At 57.4% G+C, this 20,819-nt stretch overlaps 1 protein-coding gene across 1 annotated transcript in view; it reads right to left on the bottom strand.

The window, feature by feature from the left end:
* The window catches only part of DAGLA (diacylglycerol lipase alpha), a 70,896-nt gene that overhangs the window by 9,240 nt on the left and 40,837 nt on the right, over positions 1-20,819 (bottom strand). The window contains 18 exon segments of the mRNA XM_078148601.1: positions 1,496-1,625; positions 1,933-2,129; positions 3,341-3,413; positions 3,821-3,889; positions 5,586-5,728; positions 5,947-6,027; positions 6,363-6,440; positions 6,858-6,941; positions 7,987-8,140; positions 12,272-12,396; positions 14,123-14,200; positions 14,960-15,094; positions 16,382-16,469; positions 18,577-18,715; positions 19,604-19,705; positions 19,795-19,963; positions 19,965-20,007; positions 20,542-20,680. Coding sequence (XP_078004727.1) covers positions 1,496-1,625; positions 1,933-2,129; positions 3,341-3,413; positions 3,821-3,889; positions 5,586-5,728; positions 5,947-6,027; positions 6,363-6,440; positions 6,858-6,941; positions 7,987-8,140; positions 12,272-12,396; positions 14,123-14,200; positions 14,960-15,094; positions 16,382-16,469; positions 18,577-18,715; positions 19,604-19,705; positions 19,795-19,963; positions 19,965-20,007; positions 20,542-20,636 — 1,983 coding nt within the window. The 5' untranslated portion in view covers positions 20,637-20,680.

Genomic DNA, 20,819 nt, shown 5'->3' with positions numbered 1-20,819 from the left:
CTTCTCTCCTCTGACCCGTGATCTACTGCCCAGGGGAGGCCTGGGGGCAGGAGGAGGAAAGAGAGGGACAAGTCCCTCTATGCCACTGCTTGTCGGCTGCCCTGGTACGAAGACCGGCGGGGGGGTGGTCGGTGTAACAAAGTATGAAGTTTGAGAGTAAGGCCCCTGGAGCCCAGAGAGGTCCAGGGCCTCACCCATAGTGACCAACGAGGAAGGACCTCCTCTCTGAGGAAGGAGTAGGGGGCTGAGCCCCTGGGCTCTGCACATCACTCTCCTCTTGGCTGCTCAGGCCTCAGCTTCGGCCCCTACCTAATGAGCCAAGTGTCCCATGACCCTTCTGAGGCCTCGCAAGGGAGCACCTCCGTGTGGGTGCCGAGAACCTTTGGGCCACGCAGCTCAGGAATTCTCCAGCACTGGCAGGGTAGAAAGGGCAGTAACATAATGAAGAACGAGCACGGTCCCCAACAGACCAGCGGTCAAAGTCACCTTTCCAAAGGAGGAATGCTGGCCACCAACGACCGTGTGAAAGAACGCACCAGATTGTTAATAATTAAACGAGAGGGGCCGAGAGGTGCCACCTCAGCTCCCTCAGACGGATGAAGGCGATAAAAGAGGGAAGGGCCCTGGCGCTTGGGGGCGGGAGCTTCGACCTCCCCCTTCCAGTTGGGTACCAGATGAGAAGAGTCACCCAACCGCACGCACCTGTGGGTTCTGTGACACTGCTATGGGCCCATCCCCTGAGAAGGCGGAGGGCTGAAAGTCCCACGGACGCCAGTGTATTTACAGAGACCCTGGGGGCGGCAGCCAAGAGAAGGCGCCCGCGGGATCAAGAAGCATGGTGGCTCCCCGTGGACTGGGGGATGGCGAAGCACCAGGACAGACCTGCCCGTGGTGACAGGGTGGGGGCTAGGAAGGGCCTGTCTTTGTGCTTGAGGAATGACAAATAAGACAGATTCAGAGGGAAAACCCACGGGACCTATGCAGAGCAAAGGATGCCAGGCCAGGAGAGGAAATCCTGAGGAGGACACTGAAGAGACTGCAGGGGCCTTGGGGGAGGGAGAGGGAAGAGTGGCAAGTGAAGGGGGGTGGGGTGGGTCAAAGATGAGGAGGACAAGGAGGGAGAGGGAGAGGGGAAGGAGGGGGAGGAGGGAGAGGGGAGGAGGAGGAAGGAAAAAGAGAAAGGAGGGAGAAGGGAAGAGGAGAGAAGTGAGTCCTGGCCTGTTCCTTCATTTGTTTTGCTTTATTTCCATGACAAGGAAAGGTTCTATCGGGGTGGGAGCAACCAGGTGGAAAAGGGGACAGAAAGAGGAAACATCACTAAAACATCCTGTAAACAACTGAATCCTCAAGCCTTGGATCACCAGGTCCCAGGATGCCCCGGCCAGGGCTATGTGGCAGGGCCTCCTGCCCGCTACGACGGCTTGTGCAGCTGGCCCTGCTCTGGGCAGCAGCTCCCGCCGGCTTCTCTAGAGTCGGGGGCCAGGCTCCCCCTTACCTTGTTAAGTCCCTCCATGACCACATAAGGCAGGTGCTCATGGAGCATGGCTGGAGAGATGATCACTTCATTGAAGGCCTTGTTGTCCCCCCAGATAGCAAAATACGTGGGCTCTTCCTGCTCACAGCAGCTGGGACAGACATACGGACATTGACACTGGGATCAGAGACGTCATCTAATTGCCCCTTTCTCCCTCCCCTCCCCGTGCTCTGCCCCATGTGGGCCCCAAAGGTTCAAAGTTTCCCCAAACCACAGCTACAGCTGAGAGCCCCCCAGACTCAGCTGGGATCACAGCCAGGTTCCAGCAACCCAGGCCATGAGCTGCCAGACTTGGCAGAGACTCCCGGAGCAGATGGGCCCTGGCTACAGCTGAAGGGCAGGCCAGAGGCACCGGCCTCTAGCCCTTGCTTGGCCGCATGGCGCCCTACGGTGCCTACCAGCAGTGCTCGGCGGGGTGGTTGTGTACCACATGAATGATGCGGCCCGGGGGGTACAGGGGTGTGCTGGCCGAGAGGGCAATGGTCAGGTCACTGGGGTGGGTCCAGAGGCGGTTGCTGGCCATGGTGGTCACCTCGGCCTCTTCCGGCAGCTCCGACTTGGGGATGCACTTGGTTGCCCCGATAATAATGCGCCACTAGGTTTGGGAAGAGGGCAGAAAGAAACAGGAAACTGAGCACTGTCCCCAAAGGGGCGTGGCGAGGTGGGGTGCAGCAGTGAGGGCTGGGCAGCAGGTAAGCACCAGCGCTTACGGGACGACGGGAAGCCCTGGCACAGCAGGCTAACGCCCAGGCCAGCAAGCTTCCAGCCAGCGTACGGAGGTCCTGATGGCCAAGAACGGGCTGCCGCCCTGGCCGAGGCTTCCCGGAGGCTGACTGTGGTCAGTTATTCAGTCATTTCATAAGCCTTTATGAAGCACCTACCACATGCCAGGCACTGTCTGGCTTTGGGGAGACAGCTGAAGCCGGGGAGGATGCCAACTCCCCCAGGCAGGAACAGGCTCCCTGTGTGTCCCCAAGTGCCTGTCCACTGACTGGTCATCACCCCCAGGGCGTACTGCTCAGCCCTGAGCCGCCAGGGAGAAAGCACAGGCCGAAATGTCCAGCCTCTGGTCGCACAGTTCACATTTCTGTCCTGCCTGAAGGACGATAAAACATTTCCCTATAACAAGCCTGTGGGCTAAACTGGAGATATCGTCCCCACTGTGCAGATGAAAAGGCTGAGGCATGGGGAGGTTAACTCACCTACCTCAGGCCACATAGTTCATGACATGTCCAAGGCATGATTTGAACCCAGGTTCCTTACTCCAGGAATACTTGGAGAGGTGTCCAGTCTAACCATCCCTACGACCTCCCTGAGGAGTGGGCCTCCAGCCTCTAGCTTCCATTAATGGCCTGACCCCAGGCCTTGGTCTGTCTCTCTGGGACTCCCCACACCCCAAGCCCAGTGTCCTGGGGCCAAAGAGAACAAGTCTAGATTCCACACCCACGGCTATCCCCAGACCTTCTCTTCTTTAGGCTAAACGTCCCTAGTCCGTTCAGCTGATCCTCCCACGATGGTCTCCCTCCTCCAGAGCGCTGATGGGAAGGATCAGACCATGACCTCTGAAGTCACAGAACCATCCTGAGTCTGGTTTCTTTATCTATAAGTTGGGGATATGTGCTCTACTTCTCTCACAAAGTGGATGTGAGGAAGGTGTCTGAATCTTAAAGTGACATCAAAGTGGGACTTTGACCACTAGACTTCCCTCTTGGCCCTCAACATAACCCTCAGGGATCGGGAAGCCACAGGCCCCGGCCCTGGCACAACTGTGGTGGGAATGGCCTTCCCCTGGGGGCACCTGCTCACTTTGGGCTTGGTACTCCGCTGCAGGACGTCCAGAAGCTGCCTTCGGAACCCTTCAAGCTGTGACAGGCCGATCCTGTTGGGGAAGGAGTGAGGCCAAACTCAGCCCTGGGAGGCAGGAGTAGAGGGCCCAGGCCAAAGGGCAGGGGGCAGAGCAGAGAGGAGGGGAGGGAACCCAAAGGGAGCTGGCCCGAGGCCAGGCTGGGCAGGGTGAGGGGATGGCATACAGGGCGGGATGAGATGGTGACACCCAGGAGGCCTGGGCCTGCACCAGTGGCTGGGGAACATCTCAGGAGGACTGGGTGAAAGGCGATGGTAGGGAGGAGGCTGAAGACACTGGACACTGAGAAGAGGTAGGGCAAGGCAAGAGACACAATGAGATGGGAGGAACGAGGGAGCCGCACATGGGGACAGGGGCGTGAGCCGGGGAGGGGCCTGGTTGGGACAGAGGGAGGCCAGGGAGGCCAGAGAGGCCAGACTTGCCTGGGGACCAGGTCTTTGCCCAGGACCACCGCAGTCACAAACTCCTTGGAATACTCCATGGCATCCTCGCTGCAAAGGAACCCACAGCCCAGGGTCAAGGGCTAGGCCGAGAACCTCTGGTCGTTCCGAGTACCTTGGCACTCGAGGCCCTTTGCCAGGTCGCCTATCACCCCTTTCCGTCTTTCCCGTGTACTCTCCAGCAACCCTCAGACACGGCACTCCTGCTCCCTCTGTGTCTGTCTGCCACACCATCCGTGCCCAGACCCTGCCTCCGTGCCCATTTCCAATCCCAGCTGGCAAGGCCACTTTGTCCTTGAGCCTCACATAGTGTGTAATGGCCTCATTAAGTGTACCACTTTTTTCTCCTGGACTTTCCATTTTGTGTGTAGGGAACTTCTGGTATGTTAACTCCCTTTGCCTAGTGCGACGGGCAATTTACCTCTAACCTATAGTCTCATACAGTTGCCTGGAACAGTGGAAAGTAAATAATTTCCCCCAGTCCCACCAATAGTGTGCGTCAGAGCGGAGACTCAAACCCGAGGCTTGCAACTCCAAGGCTGGTCTTGTACCCACTAAGTTATGCCACCTCCTCTTTCCTGTATTGTAGTAATATGGAATAAGGGGCAGCTGGGGGCGCCACAGTGCACAGAGTGCTGGGCCTGGAGTCAGGAAGACCAGAGTTCAAATCTAGTCTGATACTTCCTAGCTGAGTGACCCTGGGCAAGTCACTGGACCCTGTCTGCCTCAGTTTCCTCATCTGCAAAAGGAGCTGGAGGAGGAAATGGCAAACCACTCCAGTATCTTTGCCAAGAAAACCCCAAACGGGGTCATGGAGAGTTGGACATGACTGAAATGACTGAACGATAACAAAAAGTAATATGTTATATATACACACACAATATACGTATGTATGTATATATGTACACACACACACACACACACACACACACACACACACACCACACACCACATAGCTGAATGCGAGCTTCCCGAGGACAGGAGCTGTATCTTGTCTAAACTCTTTTTTTCATCCAGGTCTGGCCCAATGCTTTGAGTACAGAAGCCTTATAATAATAATAATGATAATGATAATAATAACAATAACAACAATAATAATGATGATGGCTAAAATTTATAGCGCACCTATGTGCCACGTGCGTTAACAAACATCTCGTCCAAACCTCATAACCACCTGGAAGGAAGGTGTTAGTGTTATCTCCATTTTACAGATGGGGAAACTGAGGCAGACAAACGGTAAGGGACCTGCCTGGCGCCACAGCTAGTGGGCGTGTGAGGCCGGGTTTGACCTCAGGTCCTCCTGACTCCAGGCCCAACAGCGGATCTTTCAGCTGCACACCTAGCTTGCCTAACTCCCTAAAGAACAGAATGGACTTGAGAACAGTGGTCCAGAGCTGGTCGGAGGTCGCTGCTCAGGGGGAGGACTGGGGTCCAGACGCTGAGCTTCCTTCTGGCCCCTGACTGGTCTCTAAGCCTTTTCTACCACCCTGCTCCCCACCTTCCACCCCTCTTGGGATCGGGCGGCAGGCAGCTCTCCAGGTTTCTAGAAGCACATTCCCATTCCCAGGCCAGCTGCTGTCTTCCCCGGGCTCACCAAAGCCGAGACTGGCCCAGGAGCCCAAACCCCTCCGTGGGTTTTCTAAGCATCAGCAATGCCTCCTGCCTCCCCAAAGGCATGCCCTAGCCCTCCCCCCTGGGCTCCAAGATCACAAAGGCTGCCTCATTCCCACCCGTGGCACTCGCCTACCTCAGCAAGCCCCCCGGGGGGGAGTAGGCAAAGCACTTGAGAGTTGGGTACTGAGGGCGCAGGAGGAAGGAAAGGATGGCCGCGGTGCCCGCGCCCAAAGAGTGGCCCACCACAATCAGGCCGTAATGCTTGGTTCCTCTGCCCTGGGGGAGAGAGTTGAGGTCAAACACCTTGGGCCCCCTCCACCACTAAACCTGTTCCCTTGGGGCCTGGAGGGGCTGGACGCAAGCTCCACAGAAAGCTCACCCCCCAAACCACCAAGCCATTATCCAAGGAGGATGCTATGAGTGCAGGTTGGCAGGGGAGTGCCCTTAGGGCCCAGGAAGTTGGGAGGGGCCTGGCTCAGGTGGAAAGAACTCACCAGATCCCGCCCAAAGGCTTGTGAGAGGACCATCTCCTGCTCTAGCTTCTTTTTGATGTATTCAGCAGAGAGGACCATCCCCTAGGAAGAGGGAGGCATGGGTGAAGAGGCCCCTTCTTTGACACCCACATTCCTCTCGGGCCCCACCCATTCACGGCCAACAGGATGGCGACAGACCCAGGCAAAGGTCACTGGAGGACAGGGTGGGCACTGCCCTGACCCTAAGGTCAGGTGGGTAACATTAGCAAACCGTATCTGCTTACAATGACAACCACTCCCTACGCAGGGGGCCTGGGAGGTGCCTATTTCTCTGAGGAGAGGGCCCCGAGGCAGTCCCCGTCACTCAGGTGACCCTCCGGCAAAGGTCCCAAGGCAGGACACTGAGAGCAGCCAGGAGAGGAGGGGGCGGAAGGTACCTTGTGTCCCAGCCACGTCCCATGGTGGCCCTCCACAGGGAGGCGCTCCGCATCGCCGGTCAGATCTGTCAGGGCATCCTTGGAGGAGAGTCCAGACAGGTCAGTGATAAGAGGAGGACCTGGGGAAGGGGGGTCTGGGAACGAGGAAGGTGAGGAGGGGCTGGCGGGGAAGAGGACTCAGGAAGCCAGGCACAGGCGGCTGGCCAGAACCCTCCCTTCCTCTGAGACGCATCCAGGTGTCACCTTTGGCATGGGGCTTTTCCCGACGCCCTCCCCCCAGGCTGCCTGCTCTGCTTAGCTGCACTCAGTCACTTTATAACCGCTGGTCGTCTACACTAACCCATAACCTCGCCACGAGCAGCATCGCTTCCTCATCTGTCCTCGTACCCCCAAGCCCTGGCACTGTGCCTGGCACGCAGTAGGTGCCTTATAACGACTTGTTGGCTTATTATGGGCCGAACGACCAAAGGGAAGCAGAAGGCTGGGGCCGTGTACCTTAGGGGACAGGGTTCCTCGGATACTGATCACCACTTTCTTCTTGTCATGGTCCACAGCCACATAGAAGGGCGTCTCATAGACCTGGAAAGAGGGTAGGGCCAAAGAGTCAGTGAGGATCGGGCAGCTGGGGTCCCTCTCTTGGCAGAGGCCAAAGTTTGGGGGAAGCAGTGAGGTCACATTAAGGCTCCAGATGCTGGCCCCCAGCTTGTGTGGGCTCCCCAGTGCACTCTCAGAACTCAGTGCATCGCTCTGAGCTTGGCCCTGCTCCAAAGCAAGGAAAGCCAAACCCCTGCCAGCCATCCCCTCCTCCCGGGCTTTTGCTGGTGCCGTGCTCCCCCCGAATGCCCTCCTCTGCTCTCCTGCCTCATCTGGTCTGTTCTGTAAGGACCGAGTCCGCCGCGAAGCTTTCCCCACTTGACCGGCCTACTCTCCTCTGTCTGTCTCAGAACTCCTCCAGCCCTTCTGCTCTGTCCCACACAATTTCACACTCTGTTATCTCCTCTCATGCTGTTCTCCCATCGGCGCCTGTGCAAAACTTGATGTCCTCCACCAGCCCGGGAGGCAGGGCCCCGTCTCTTCGCCTTCTGAACCCCCTCAGAGCCTACTGTGGGGCTTGGAGACTGACTCAAGAAAGAGTTTTCTTTCTCGGCTCACACAGGCTGGGGAGCAGGGCAGGGAAGGGCAGGCAGGGGACGCCTCTAGGCCACGCAGATGGAGAAGGGAATTCAGAATGAAGACGTCCCAGAGGCAAAGAAAGGGCTGAAGCTGCGGGAGGACAGGGCCGAGGGGCGAGGGCCGGGGACGTCACTCGTCCAGGGCTCTCACACCATCACCTTCCTACTTCTGACCCTGGTCGCCTGGGCACTGCCAGGCTCAGAGGGTGGGGAGGGGAGCCGAACACCTCCACCACGTGCTCTTCGGGCTCGGTCTGACCTCTCGGTGTTGGGCTGTTGGGCCAGAATGGAGGGTGTAGGGAGGAGTCCTATTTCTTCCCTGGAGCTAGGATAAAGCAGGGGGATCATTGGCTATTGGCTGGGGCCGTAGGGGCCCGCCTGCGTCCTGCCCCTCATCGCAGATCCCCCACCTGGTGAGGCTGGCCCTGCGCCCCCTCCCCCGGCCCTCTCACCGCATCGTGGCAGGAGGTGTAGACGATGTCCACCGAGCTCATGTTCTCGTCCAGGAAGTGGCGGCGGATGGCGATGGCATTGCAGCCACAGCAGTTGTCCTCTTCAATGGTGACTCCGGGGGCGAAACGGGGGCGGGAGGGGCACAGGCAGCACCTGTGAGGGGAGACCGAGAAGGTGTGGGGGACAGAGTAGAAGCCTGAACCAACAAGGGGTGCAGCTCTACTCTCGACCACCAGAGGGAGCCAGCACCCAACTGATTCCTCACCAAGAGCCCGACCTCCTTGGGGCCTTGGAGACATGGCTGCGGTTTTATTAAGAAGCCTGGATCTGGAGCCTTTCCTCATTCTGAGCTACACGCTTTGCAGTTGTGAGGCCCGCTCTAGGCGCATCAGGGCCGAACCCAAGTTCCATGGTATATGATGGCTTCCATTGGGACCATCTGGCTGGCTGGGAAACCCATGAGAGGCTGCTAGGCACGTGCAAACAAGGGAGGGCTCCTGGCAAGTCCTACTGAAATATGACCGCCCCCCTGCACCCAGGCTAGTCGAGAGAGAGGCGAGGCCCAGGGCTGGGAGAGTAGCCTCTTAGGTCCTATTTCTGGGGGGGTCACACTGCCTGGCCATGGACCGGTAGGCACATCTTCTCTTCCCCCCCCACTCTGCCCCTTTCCTGGAGGGCTGATAAACATGAGTCCAGGTGGTCAGTGGGATGAGAGATGGATGAACCAATCTAATTCCACTTTCTTCATGAAACCCTGCTTGACTATTCCCCTGGGGGCAGTGGCTTTTCCCCTCAGTATCCCAACCCTGGGGCCCTCTTTGCACTCATTGCAGAATTTCAGGCTGGAAGGAACTTTACATCACTGAGCAGAGGCAGCAGAATAGGGGGGGGGGGGCAGAGCCATTATCAAGACCTCTAGGCAACTTCCTCCTTAGACACTTACTTGTGGTATGACTCTGGGCAGGACATTTAACCTCAGTCTCCTCACTTGTCAGATTTCCTAAGCTTACTGTAAAGGTCAAATAACATATGCAAACTGCTTTGGAAACTTCAACTCTACATAAATATTCTTATTCTCATCATTACTACAGATGAGGTAACCAGCTCCCCTACTGACAATATGCCTTGGAGATAAACACACTTGTTCTGTCTTCCTTACAAAGCTGTCAGGAGAAAAATCTTGTGTAGCCTCAGGACTCTGATCCCTCAGTGACTAGACACGGCCAAAGGTGAGGCCTCCTGGCCCAGGGCAGGACACTGGGGCGCTTGAGGGGCACAAAGGAGTCCACTTGGGCCACTGATTTCTTGTGCTCAACTATTTGCTCATTACAAGAGAGGGTTCTCTTGGGTGGGCAGTGAGTCACTGGTAAATGGTAGAATTTTAAAAATAGGAAAAAAAATAAACATCTAAAATTTTTTAGGAAGATGGCAGGGGGATGGGGACGCTGAGCACACACCTCCACTAACCCATGCTGAAGGATGCTGTCAAGAGGAAAAGCTTTATAAAGACTATTTCAGTCACAAGATTAAGGTCATGCTTTCAGCTCAAAATTATTCAAATCTGGCTAAAAACGCCATCATGAAGAAAGTCTTGCAGGGCTCAATTATTGGCTATTTTTGCTTATTAGGGTTATTAGGAATTAGGGTTTCAACAAAAAAATAATAAAGTGCTTTATAAACTTGTCAAAAAGTATATATGTGTATGCTACATTACTGAGGAAGTTAGCAACAAAGCCTACACTCCAGCCTAAGTTTTCTTGTTCCATATTCCAGGCTCTTGATGCTGCCATATTGCTTTTGTTTATTTCTACTATATGTGTGTGTGTGTGTGTGTGTGTGTGTGTGTGCACGCGCGTGCGTGTGTGTGTATGTGTGTGTGTGTGTGCATGTGTGTGGACATGGAATGGACAGCCCCGTCATGTTAAAGCTGCAGGGGGCCCAAGTGGTCACCTGATCCAATCTTTTCGGTTTTGGATGGCCAAACTCTTAAGTGGCTGAGGTCACAGTGGAGCACAGGACCCTTCCTAGTCAGGAGCTGGGCTCTGCCTTGGTCCTCAGGAAGGGCCTGGCTGAGCAGCAATGAAGGGCCAGTCGGCTGTCCCTGAGGGTGACCACGCTGGGGCAGACCCAGATGAAGGATGGAGGAGAGGAAGCTTGGGACAAAAGGCTCCTGCCTAAGGAGAGTGTGGGCGCCTCTGATAGCTTGCCGAGTTAGGCCAAGGAGGCTGAAGGACATGCCTTGGGTTCAGAACTTTGTGCAGGCATTCATGTATCTGCATCCTAACTCTCTGGTCCTGCCCTCTGGGAACTGAGGCTCCAGAGACAGTTACATGACCAAGGACTATCTGAATCACAGGACCTAGCTCAGAGACATCAAGCAGATGTCCTCATTTACTCAGCGTCAGCAGGAGAAAAGTCCTGACCACCTCGGACCCCCCGGGCTGCTTCCTGTGAGACTGGATTTTAAAGGCCAGAGTCACCAGCCATGGAACTCAAGGTGGGGGAGGGCTTATTGAATGGGATGGAGGCCCTATTAGCTAGCTTCCTGCCTGACGAGGGCCACGTGGTCTGGGGCCTAAAAACTCCTGAAATATTATGGCAAGCAAGACTCAGCATGCAAAGGGAAAGGACCAGAGCTGCCAGCTGCCATCCGACGGGGCAGCCTCTTGGAAAGTCATGGCCCCGTGGCCTTGTCGCCTGTGGCCATCGGGTAGCAGAAACCACTCACTCGAGGCAGGCGCTGGCGAGGAAGCTCCGGGGCTCAAGCTGAGCTCACCGGGCTCCGCTCCCCCTCCCTCCTCTGGGTGGATTCTCCAGGTCCACTGGCTCCAGTATTTAATAGTCTAAGGTCCCTCCTGGCTCAGACACTCCACGTTCTAAGCCCCCCTGACATCCTCTGCCCTCTGCTCTCGGGCCCCACCCTGCTCATTTCCTGCTTTCACATTCTGTGGGGATGGACAGCTGAGCGATAGAAACCCAAGGCCAGCTCTGGCATTCGGTTCAGGATGGCAGTGATCTAAGGCTTACTCTGGAGGCCAGCTGGGGCCGGGGAGTGGGGAGGGGTGCTTGAGATGCCGCCTTCTGGGATGAAGGCAGGGGTTAGGCAGCTACTGACAGCAGGAAGTAGCTTCAGGGACCTCGGCTCCGGATGGCAATGACCTTCACCGCCATCACTCGCCGCTAGAGGGGGGCACAGGGAGCCATCCTAGTTCAGCGCCTCGGCTGCAGTGGGAACAGGGTGCACTTGTGTGGGAGGGCAGAGTGTCCTGGTCCACTTCGGAGGGTCCGTCCTCGGAGGGGGGGGGGGGCAGGTCTGCTAGCGAGGGACGGGATGAAGACGGGAGTAGGTCAAGGATGCGGCATCGGCAGAGCCGACTGGAGGCTTTTCCCAGCCCAACTGGGACGCTCCACTTCCAAAGTGGGTCAGACGAGGGAGAGGGAGTTTAATGGGAAGCCTGTCTCAGGGCCTGGGGGAAGCTGTCTGGGCCTTGGGGCACTTCTGAAAACCAGGTTTCCCTTGTGGTTTTATAGTTTGTCTGCTTGGTTCAGAAAGGGACACCACAGGATGCACTGCACCTACCAAGGTGGGGAGAACGGAGAAATGGAGCAAAGACATCAGCTCTCAGAAAGGAACAAAGGATGGAGGGAGGAGGGGAGGGAGGAAGGAAGGGGGGAGGGGAGGGAAGAAGGGAGGGGAAGGGAGAGAGGAAGAAAGAGGAGGAGGAGGGGAGGGAGGAAGGAGGGAGGGAGGGAGAAAGGAGGGAGGGAAGGGAGAGAGGAAGGAAGGAAGGGGAAGGAAGAGAGGAAGGGAGGGAGGGGAAGGGAGAGAGGAAGGGAGGGAGGAAGGAAGGAGGGGAGGGAGGAAGGAAGGAGGGAGGGGAGGGAGAGAGGAAGGGGAAGGGAGAGAGGAAGGGGAAGGGAGAGAGGAAGGAAAGGAGGGAGGGAGGGAGGAAGGAAGGAGGGAGGAAGGAAGGAGGGAGGAAGGAAGGAGGGAGGAAGGAGGGGAGGGAGGAAGGAAGGAAGGGGAAGGGAGAGAGGAAGGAAAGGAGGGAGGGAGGAAGGAAGGAGGAAGGGGAAGGGAGAGAGGAAGGAAGGAGGGAGGGGAGAGAGGAAGGAGGGAAGGGAGGAAGGAAGGAAGGGGAAGGGAGAGAGGAAGGAGGGGAGGGAGGAAGGAAGGAAGGGGAAGGGAGAGAGGAAGGAAGGGAGGAAGGAGGGAGGGAGCTAGAAAAGACCAGAAGAGAAGGGGGCCAAGGGCAAGGCAAGGGAGAGCTGCGGCGCACTTACGAGCAGGACCGGGCCAGCTGGCAGAGCCCACACGCGGGTTTCCGCATCAGGTACATGGGCCAACCATAGGCAGCCAGGGCAAAAAGCATGTAATAACAGACCTCTTTGTAACGAAGCATCTCTTGCTGAAAGAGAACAGAGATGGCAGGTCAGAGCCCGGCTCTGGACGCCTGAGCGGCCCCTCCCCAGCCGGCAGAGGCCCCCAGCCCAGCCGTGCTCCTTGGCCAGGGACCTCGAGGGCCTGCGTTAACAGGGAAGCACTCTGGGAGCCTGTGACATGGAGTGAGGCCCGAGGTCAGTGAGAAGGGGGCACCAGTGAAGACAGCAATTGCATTTCTCTAATTATCTCCCCGCAATGAGGTCGCCAATCCTACAGAGACTTGTCCTACTGCGTCAATCTCAGGATTAATGATTTGGGGACCAAAAGTCCTCTCTGCGCTGGATCTTTGGGGAACCATCTTGAGGAGACAGACAAAGATGGAGTCACAGACACAGAACAGCTCCATGAGTGGATTCAAGGAGCCAGCCTCCTGCCAGGCAACTGCTGCTGCCCTGAGGGTCAGAGCCCCACGGGGTCTTGGGGGAGGGGTCGGAGGAAGGCTCCACTGCTGCATGACCAGGCCCAGTCACCTCTGAGCCGCCGCGTGGCACGCAGCCTTCACTTCTTTCTAAAACAAGGAGAACAAGCCTGCTCCTGGTCTTCTGTCCGAGCTCTTGTGAGGACAGAGGAGACAACAGCTCTGAGCTGGAGGACCAAACGAAGGCCAGGGAGGGTGACCGGGCCAAGGTCCTGCAGTGAGGGAGGGTCTCGAGGCGGGAGAGGCTGTGGAGGTCCCTGGCCGGCTGCAAGGCTGTACTACCTGGCCTCCTGGAGAGGATGTAGGGAGAAGACAGCCTCTGGGAATAACCTGTCCCTGCTATTTAAGTGAACGTCACCGGGATACTCGAGGCTCCTGACAACAGGCCAGGGGCAAGGGGAGAGCCCTGTGTCTCCTTCAGGAGAATTAGTCACCTTGTAAAAGTTATAAAGAGGTTATTAGTCATCTTGTAAAGTTAAGTAGGTAGCTCCTTAATCAGGGCCCAGAGGGGCGGAAACATCCCCAGCTGCTCTTCAGGAACAAGTGGAGAGAAGGTAATTATCAGCTTTGTGTGTGGAAGGAAGCTCCCGCCCTGGGATGGGGCCATGTCTCCGTTCTGATAGTCTCTGGCGGGCATCTCAGGGGGTTTGAGGGGATGGCACAACAGTGGCACGGGCAGCAGGCCAGGGCAGTGGCCACGGGAGAGGCCAGCTCCACGGCCTTCGGCCAAGACACGTGAGAGGTGGCCTGAAGGAGGGAACAGGGAAAGGTCTGGAGAACAGGAATGGAGGCTGGGAATGACTGGACCACTTGTGAGAGCACCATCAGCGGGATGGCAGAGCGTCTCTCCTCCTGCTCTGCGCCCCCGTACCAGGACAGGGCTTAGGCCACACTAGGGGCTTAACAAATGCTTGCCCGGAAGCTGACAAATGCTGACTGGAGGAAAGAAGAATTGGGTGTAGGAAGCTGGGCTTCATTTTTTCTCATGGTCTTCAGTTCAGAAGGCCACGGCCTGTCACAGTGGAATGCACCCTGCAGGGCTGGTTAGCTGGGCCTGAAGAGGGAGGGGGGGTGGACAGACTGGCTTGGGAAGCGGGGCCATGGCAGGGAGGGCGAGGAACCCATGCCATGGGGCAGGCCAGACATGGCGCCAAGCAAGGGGACCGTGCGCTTCACTTGCACAGGCAGTTTGGGGGGGAAGGGGGAAGCAGGCAGGGCCAGCGGGCTGGCCACGCAAGTGCCCCAGGACGTCGCTGCGATTTTTTGGACTCACCGAGTTTTTTAGGTCCAGGTACTTGGTGTTTCTGGTTACGGGCATCCCTGACAAGAAAGCCAAGATGTCGTTGTTGGCCTGTAACAGAGGCACGTGCGGAGGCAGGTGGGTTAGAGGAAGTGCCGCCCCGAGGCCTGGAGAAGCCTGGGCCACGCGGGGCAGGCGCCCAGCAGCGGACCCGTGAGACGCTCCCTTCCAGGCTCCTCTGACGATCCAGGCATCCATCCTTGAGGCCAGGCCCCTGATCCCCCCAGAGGAAAGCAGGACCCTCCCCCATGTCACTGCTCAGTGACCTGGGTGCGGCTAAGGAATCATCCTGAGGGCCCAAGGACCAAGTCTCGGCCTTCCTTCGCCCCCACCACCTGTGCGAAACACAGTACTACCAGACCACAGAGCCCGGGCGCCTTCGTCTGACCCGACTGCCCAGAACTGCATGCCTCAAACATCCCGGAATCCCTGACTTCCAAAGGCTCGAACCTACTGGGCAGGGGGTGTCTCAGGCCCAAAGGCTTCTCCTATAGTAGCTCTGGGAAAGAAATGTGGGGAGACAGAAGATGCCAAGCAGGGCGGGGTCTCCCTGCAGCCTGGAGGGCAGGTGGAGGAGATGTAACCTGGGGGCTTGGACCCAACTGGGGAGCGAGTATGGGAAGGGCATTGAACTCTGTGGCAGCCATGTCACACTGCTACCTTAGTTCGAGCTTGTGGTCCCCTAAGACCCCCAGATCTTTTCACGTTATTGTTACCTAGCCTCCGTGAACGCTCAGCTCACAAGGGGAGCCCTTCACGGAGCAACACGAAGCCTGGAAGGAGGAGCGAGGAAGCCCGGGCAGCACTCACCTCATCCAGTACTGCGCTGCGCTTGGCTCGCTGCCGCTGCCTCAGAAGCACCAGGCCCGCGATGATATCAGACGGCACGATGTCCAGGTCCCGAAAAAACTCCGCAAAGAGGTAGGCGATCTCGGAGTAGGCATCCTGAAAAATCCAGGGAGGAGGCCGGGAGTGGAGCACAGGAGGAGAAGCGGGGCAGGAGCAAGAGACAGCCTGGGCGTCCAATCATCCCACGTCCCATCACAAAAGCCACCTCCTCCAGGAAGACTCCTGGAGGCGGTCACCGACCACCTGTCTCGTCTGCACTCACACAGCCACCCCCGCTAGTGCAGCTCATTGCTTGTCCTCTGGGCTAGTACAGGGGTCTCCACTCCAGCCCTGCCTCCGGGCAGCCAAGGCCCAGGGGTGACAACCTCATAGTCAGTGAACTCCAGTGGTTCCCTGTTACTGCGAGGATTGGGCATCTGCAGTCCTCCCAGCCTGCTTCCCTCTTCCCCTTCTGTCAGATGCACGGTGCATCAGTCATCCCCTGACTCTGAGCCTTTGCCCTGGCTGTCCCTGACACCTGAAGTGCCCTCCTACCTTCACGCTTCCTTCCAGAAGGAGCTCCAGTGCCACCTCCTGCAGCAGGCCTTTCCTCGCCCTCCCTGGGCCCATTTCCCCATCAGTAAAATTAGAAGGTGGCCTCCCTGACAACCCCTCCCACCTTTGACACTCTCTGTTCTATGTCCTGAGGTCCCTCCCACCTCCAACATTTTGTTCTCCGTTCTAAGGCTCCTTCCTTACTCTGACCTTCCAGGTTCTATGTTCCTTACAAATGCTGACATTCTAGGTTCTCTGGCTGTTCCCTCCCCCATTCTCTGTTCTATATCCTGAGGCCCCTCTCATTTTAGGATCGGTCCCTCCCTGCTTTGACACTCTTGTGTTCTAGATTCTAAGATTCCTCTGAGGGACAACCATCACGTCTGTTCTACAGGCCTGTCAGGAGTTAACATTCTATGATCTAAAATCAGGGCACAGAACGCCAGGCCAGGAGCCAGGAAGCCCTGCGTTCAAATCTAGCCTCAGACTCTGATGAGCTGGGTGACCCTGGGCAAGTCACCCTGCCTCAGTTTCCTTATCTATAGAACGGGGATCATCACAGCGCCAATCTCTCAGGGTGAGTGTAAGGAGGAAACACTATTTGCAAAGCACTCTCTAACTGGTATGATTGGGAATGCCTCCCTCGGCAGGAGGCAGCAGACAGTGGTGCGCCTCTCCTACCCCAAGATTCCATGGCATTCTGCTGCGGCATGGGGTGGCTCCCATGGTAAAGGCTCTGCCCCCCGGGGCTCAGTCCCTGCCTCGCGACGAGACTCCGTCAGCCCTCCCCACGCCTTTGTCCACCCGCCGCTCTGAGGCGGCCAGGGAGGCCGGCCCCCAGGAACGTACTGACTGAGAGTCCTTGGTCCGCGTACAGCACAGGAACACCTTCAGCCGACGAGACCAGCTGGTGGCCTGACCCTCTTCCAGGCGGTGCCTACGGGGGTCAGAGTGAAAGAGGGATCAGCTGGGTAGACCCGAGCCCAGGCCCCAGCCATCCCCAGGAGGCACCTGCTCCACCCGGAGGCTGGAGCACAGACATTCCGAGACCAAACCAGGAGCGCAGGCAGCTGCCAGCCACTCAGGGCGGGCCGCTCTGGTCAGGTGTGTCGGGCCTGCACTCTCATCTGCTTTTTACATTATGGCACTCCGGGAGTCTAAAGAAGATCAAGACCCGCCCTGATGCAACGTGTACTGCTGGGACACTCCAAAGAGGGGAACCTGTCCACCCCAGGCCCAGCCACACCGACCCATTTACAAGCACTATAACCCTGGAAGCTGTACCCAACCAAGGACCACGCACACAAACCAGAGTCTCCATGCCCTGATGGGTGAGAAGAGGATGGTTTGGGAAAAGTCCTGCCTCAAGGGAGGGAGAAGAAAGAACTTCTCCTGCTCTAGGACGTGAGGTTATGTACACTGGAGCCTCTTGGACTTGAGGGCGCTAAAGAAAAGGTCAAATGAGAAGGGGAATCGAAAACATCAGGAAACTTATTGGAAAAAAACCATTGAGCGGGAGGTAACCTGGGAGGTAAGTGAAGGAAAGGTAGTCAGTGCCCACCCAGGGTCCAGGGCCTCCGGCACCTGGCTGCCCCTACCCTGCATCAGCAGGGCCTCTCACACATCAGTGGCAACCAGCTTCCAAGCAGGAAGAGTAGGAGCTGGAAAGAATTCAAGGGCGTTGCTATTCTGGGAGGGTGTGGCCGGAGCCAAGGGTTCAGAGGTCGATCCAAATTAGGACTTCTCTGCTTGGCCAGCTTGGCAGACCTACAAGGTGACCGAGGGCAGGTGCTTTCTGCAAAGGGCTGAGCCAGGATCGGACGTTCATAAGGTGGCAAGGCGAACGTCCTCTGGGGGGGTCCCCCCCAGATCCCAGGGCAAACGATGCTGGGGTGGATTCCAGGGCCTGGGCCAAAGGCCAGATCCGCAGTGGCAGCCAGCAGAGAACTCCAAACCCACCAAAAAGCTTTTTAATTAAAACGACAGTGACCACAAAGCCCCTAGCTACAAGGTAGCAGACTGTACACCTGCAGTCCCAGAAGCCAGGAGAGTGGGGGCGTTTTCTTCAAGGGCCTGAAGAGCCCAAGAAACCAGGAGGGAGGGGAGAGAGTGCTGGCAGCTAACCAGACACTGTGTGCTCACTGCCTGGGGCCCCAGGCAAGAGCTGTGGAATGGGCCGAAAAGAGCGGATGCTAGGTGCCGTGAGCGGGAAGCAGGCCCAGGACCTGCTAGAGGAGGACCCTGGTCCCTCCTTCCCCCTTTTCCCTCCTCCTCCTCCTCCTCCTCCTTTCTTCCTCCTTCTCTTCCTTTTCCTCCTCCCTCATCCCTTCCTCCTCCTCCCTCCCCGACCCCCCCCCCCATGATGGGAGCATTCCAACTGAGAGGCAGGTGGGCAGGCTGGACCCCCGGTTTGACAGAACATAAGGAGCGACTCAGGCATCACACTCCCTGGGTAGGTTTGCCCCTGGACCTTTGTGCAGCTATGGCTTCTTCCTAATATGCCCCGCTAGATCCTCTCTGCTAAGTGAGATTCCTTCTTGACAAGAAACCTTAGGCAAAAGCCTCTTCCTCCAAGGAGCCCTCCTTGATTAATTCTCAGCCCACTGAACCATCCTCTACCTTGTTCCCTCGGCACAGCACAAATGGTCTACCCTCTGTTCATTTGTGAGTCTTCGTGTATGCTTAATATGGTGAGAGGGAAAGACAGAGAGGGAGAGAGAGAGAGAGAGAGAGAGAGAGAGGAGAGAGAGAGAGAGAGAGAGAGAGAGAGAGAGAGAGAGAGAGAGAGACAGCGAAAGAGAGGAGAGAGCAAGAGGAGACAGAGAAAGACTGAGATTGAGAGAGAGAGACAGAGAGAAAACAGGTCGGGGGGAGACAGACAGACAGAGACAGACAGAGAAAGAAGTGCGAGGAGGTGGAGGGTCCTGTCTCCCCTAGCAGGGACACTTCTGCCACTCCTTTCCTCTCCTTCCCCTGAAGTCCCAGAGCCAGGGCTCTGTGCCCAGTGGGCAGGAGCTCATGCGCTGCCTGGCTGGCTAACTGACCGCAGGTTGTATGTCCGGAGGTTCCTCTGCCTCCTCTTGGTGGCCCTCAGTTTGACGAAAGTCCGTCCGGTGGGGTCGAAGACGCATAAGACGGTGATGCAGACACTCAGGATGACGACCCAGTTGCACACAACCATTCCTGTGGGCGCAGGGTGGAAGGAAGGCAGTCAGGGCTTGTCTGGGGGCCTCGCTCCCTCTCTCCCTCTCGGGGGGTAATGAAAGTCCCCCCTGACCACTCCTGACTCCGTAGACATGCACTAATAATAATAATAACAGAAATAACTACAATGTTTTACGGAGCCTACCCAGTACTCTCCTCAAAGCTTCCCCATTATGGAGGTAGTATAAGAATGACTGTCCCATTTTACAGCTCAAGAGGCTGAGAGTCCGAATCCCAGAAGACCCCAGAAGCAGACCCCTACTTCCCTCCTCTTGTGAGAGAGGTGGGGTATGGCAGGTAGGGAATGAGACATAGATGCTCAGCATGGTGGGTCTGGCCCCACTGCCTTCTGTCAGGAGAGAAGGCAGTGAGAAATGAGAATGGGATTTTTCTTAAAAAACCTTGAGGCTCAGAGAGAATGAGTGCCCAAGGTCAGTGAGCGCTCCTGCCCTGAGCGAGGCATATCCCAGAGTCCCAACGGCTGTGGCACGAGGTCTACAAGGCTGCCTGTCACTGCTCGCTGGCTGACTGGCTCTTTGCTGGGACCCCCTGCCACCTGTGGGACTTCACCTGTGAGCCTCGGTTTCCCCCTCAGGTTTCTCAGGTCCCCTCAAGGTCACGGACCCTCTGACGCTGGTCATCTCTGTCCCTTTTGTCCCACATAACAGTACTTTGTTTTTTCCAATGACACGTAAAGATAGTTTTCAACATTCACTTTTGTAAGATTGAGTTCTGCATTCCCCGTCCCCAGACAGCAGGCAGTCTCCTGCAGGAGGCTATCCAGGTACAACTGGATTAAACCTGTCCCGTCTGTCCCCTTCCCCGGGGCCAGGGGCGTGTGTGCGCGGTGCCAAGGGCCGGACATACCGAGGGTGACGTTCTTGGCAGTGACATCGTTGCAGGAGGTGTAGTAGTGGGTGAGCCAGACGATGCCCACGATGGCATAGATGAACTCGATGAGCAGGATGGCTACAGACAGAGCAGAGCGGCATGAAGGCGTCTGCAGTGGGCAGTGCCCCAGACAGACAGACAGACAGACCGAGGCGGGAGGGCCTTACCCAGGCGGACGTAGAGCACATACTGCATGGACTCGCGGGGCTCCGTGTAGAGGATGCCGCCCCGCATGCTCAGCCATATGATGGCCATCTCGGCGATCATGCAGCTCAACAGGATGCCCAGGTAGCCGCGGCCGTGGTCCACCAAGTTGAGGGAGCAGGCTTCGTTGGGGGTTGTACGCCAGGCCAAAGAGCACCACTGAGAGGATCACAAACCTGCCGGGCATCGGCCGGGTGGTCAGTGGCTGCCCAAGGCACGTGGGGCCCGGGCGGGCGGGGCTCAGAGGAAGAAGAAGGCAGCTGTCGGCCCGGCGGCAGGAGATGACCTCCTTTGAGCACCGCTGACTGCTCCCTGACCATGGGCCGTGCAGCCCTTTCTGGGCAGGGATGAAGGTTTCCGGGGTAAAGTTGGCAGGCTGGGCCATGGAAGGGCCCATGCGTGGGAGGCAGCAGCCACAGCCCAGCCAGGGGTCCTGGGCCACTCTGGGGGTGTCATCCAGCCCTGCCTTAAAGTCCAGGAAACCCCAGAAGCTTCTCATTTTAGAACTACTCAAGTACAGAAGGGGAGGGTGGGAGGTATGACATCCTCATTATCCTGAGTCTAGAGAGCCAAGGGGCCTCCAGTGAAGGAAGGGTAGCCGGGGGGGCTCCCCCCTCAGCTCCCAAGTGTTCCTGGGCTGCTCGGCCCCCAGGACGGGCTGGGAGAGGCCCTGGGCACCTCACCTTCCTGGTGCACACCCCCACACTCACCAGGTCGTATGCAGGAGGAAGAGGAAGATGGCTGGCAGGACGAGGTCATCGCTGCCCACAGACCAGCGCCGGCGGAACACCACGATCCCGGGCATGGCTAGCGGGTCTGGGGAGGCTCAACAGGCGTGACGCTCACCTCCTGCAAACAAGCAGAGGACCGTCCCCATGCATCAGCCCCATGTTCCGCTGCTCTTCACAGGCTGGGCTCCAAGGAAGGAGGGCAGGCCAAAGAGCCGGGGCAACTGCTGGCCTGAATGACCCCTCCTTGCTCAGCTCAG

The sequence above is a fragment of the Phascolarctos cinereus genome, unplaced genomic scaffold (genome assembly GCF_003287225.1).
Source record: "Phascolarctos cinereus isolate Bilbo 61053 unplaced genomic scaffold, phaCin_HiC Scaffold_9;HRSCAF=440, whole genome shotgun sequence".
NCBI lineage: Eukaryota > Metazoa > Chordata > Mammalia > Diprotodontia > Phascolarctidae > Phascolarctos > Phascolarctos cinereus.
This window is presented reverse-complemented; position numbering and strand designations above follow the sequence as displayed.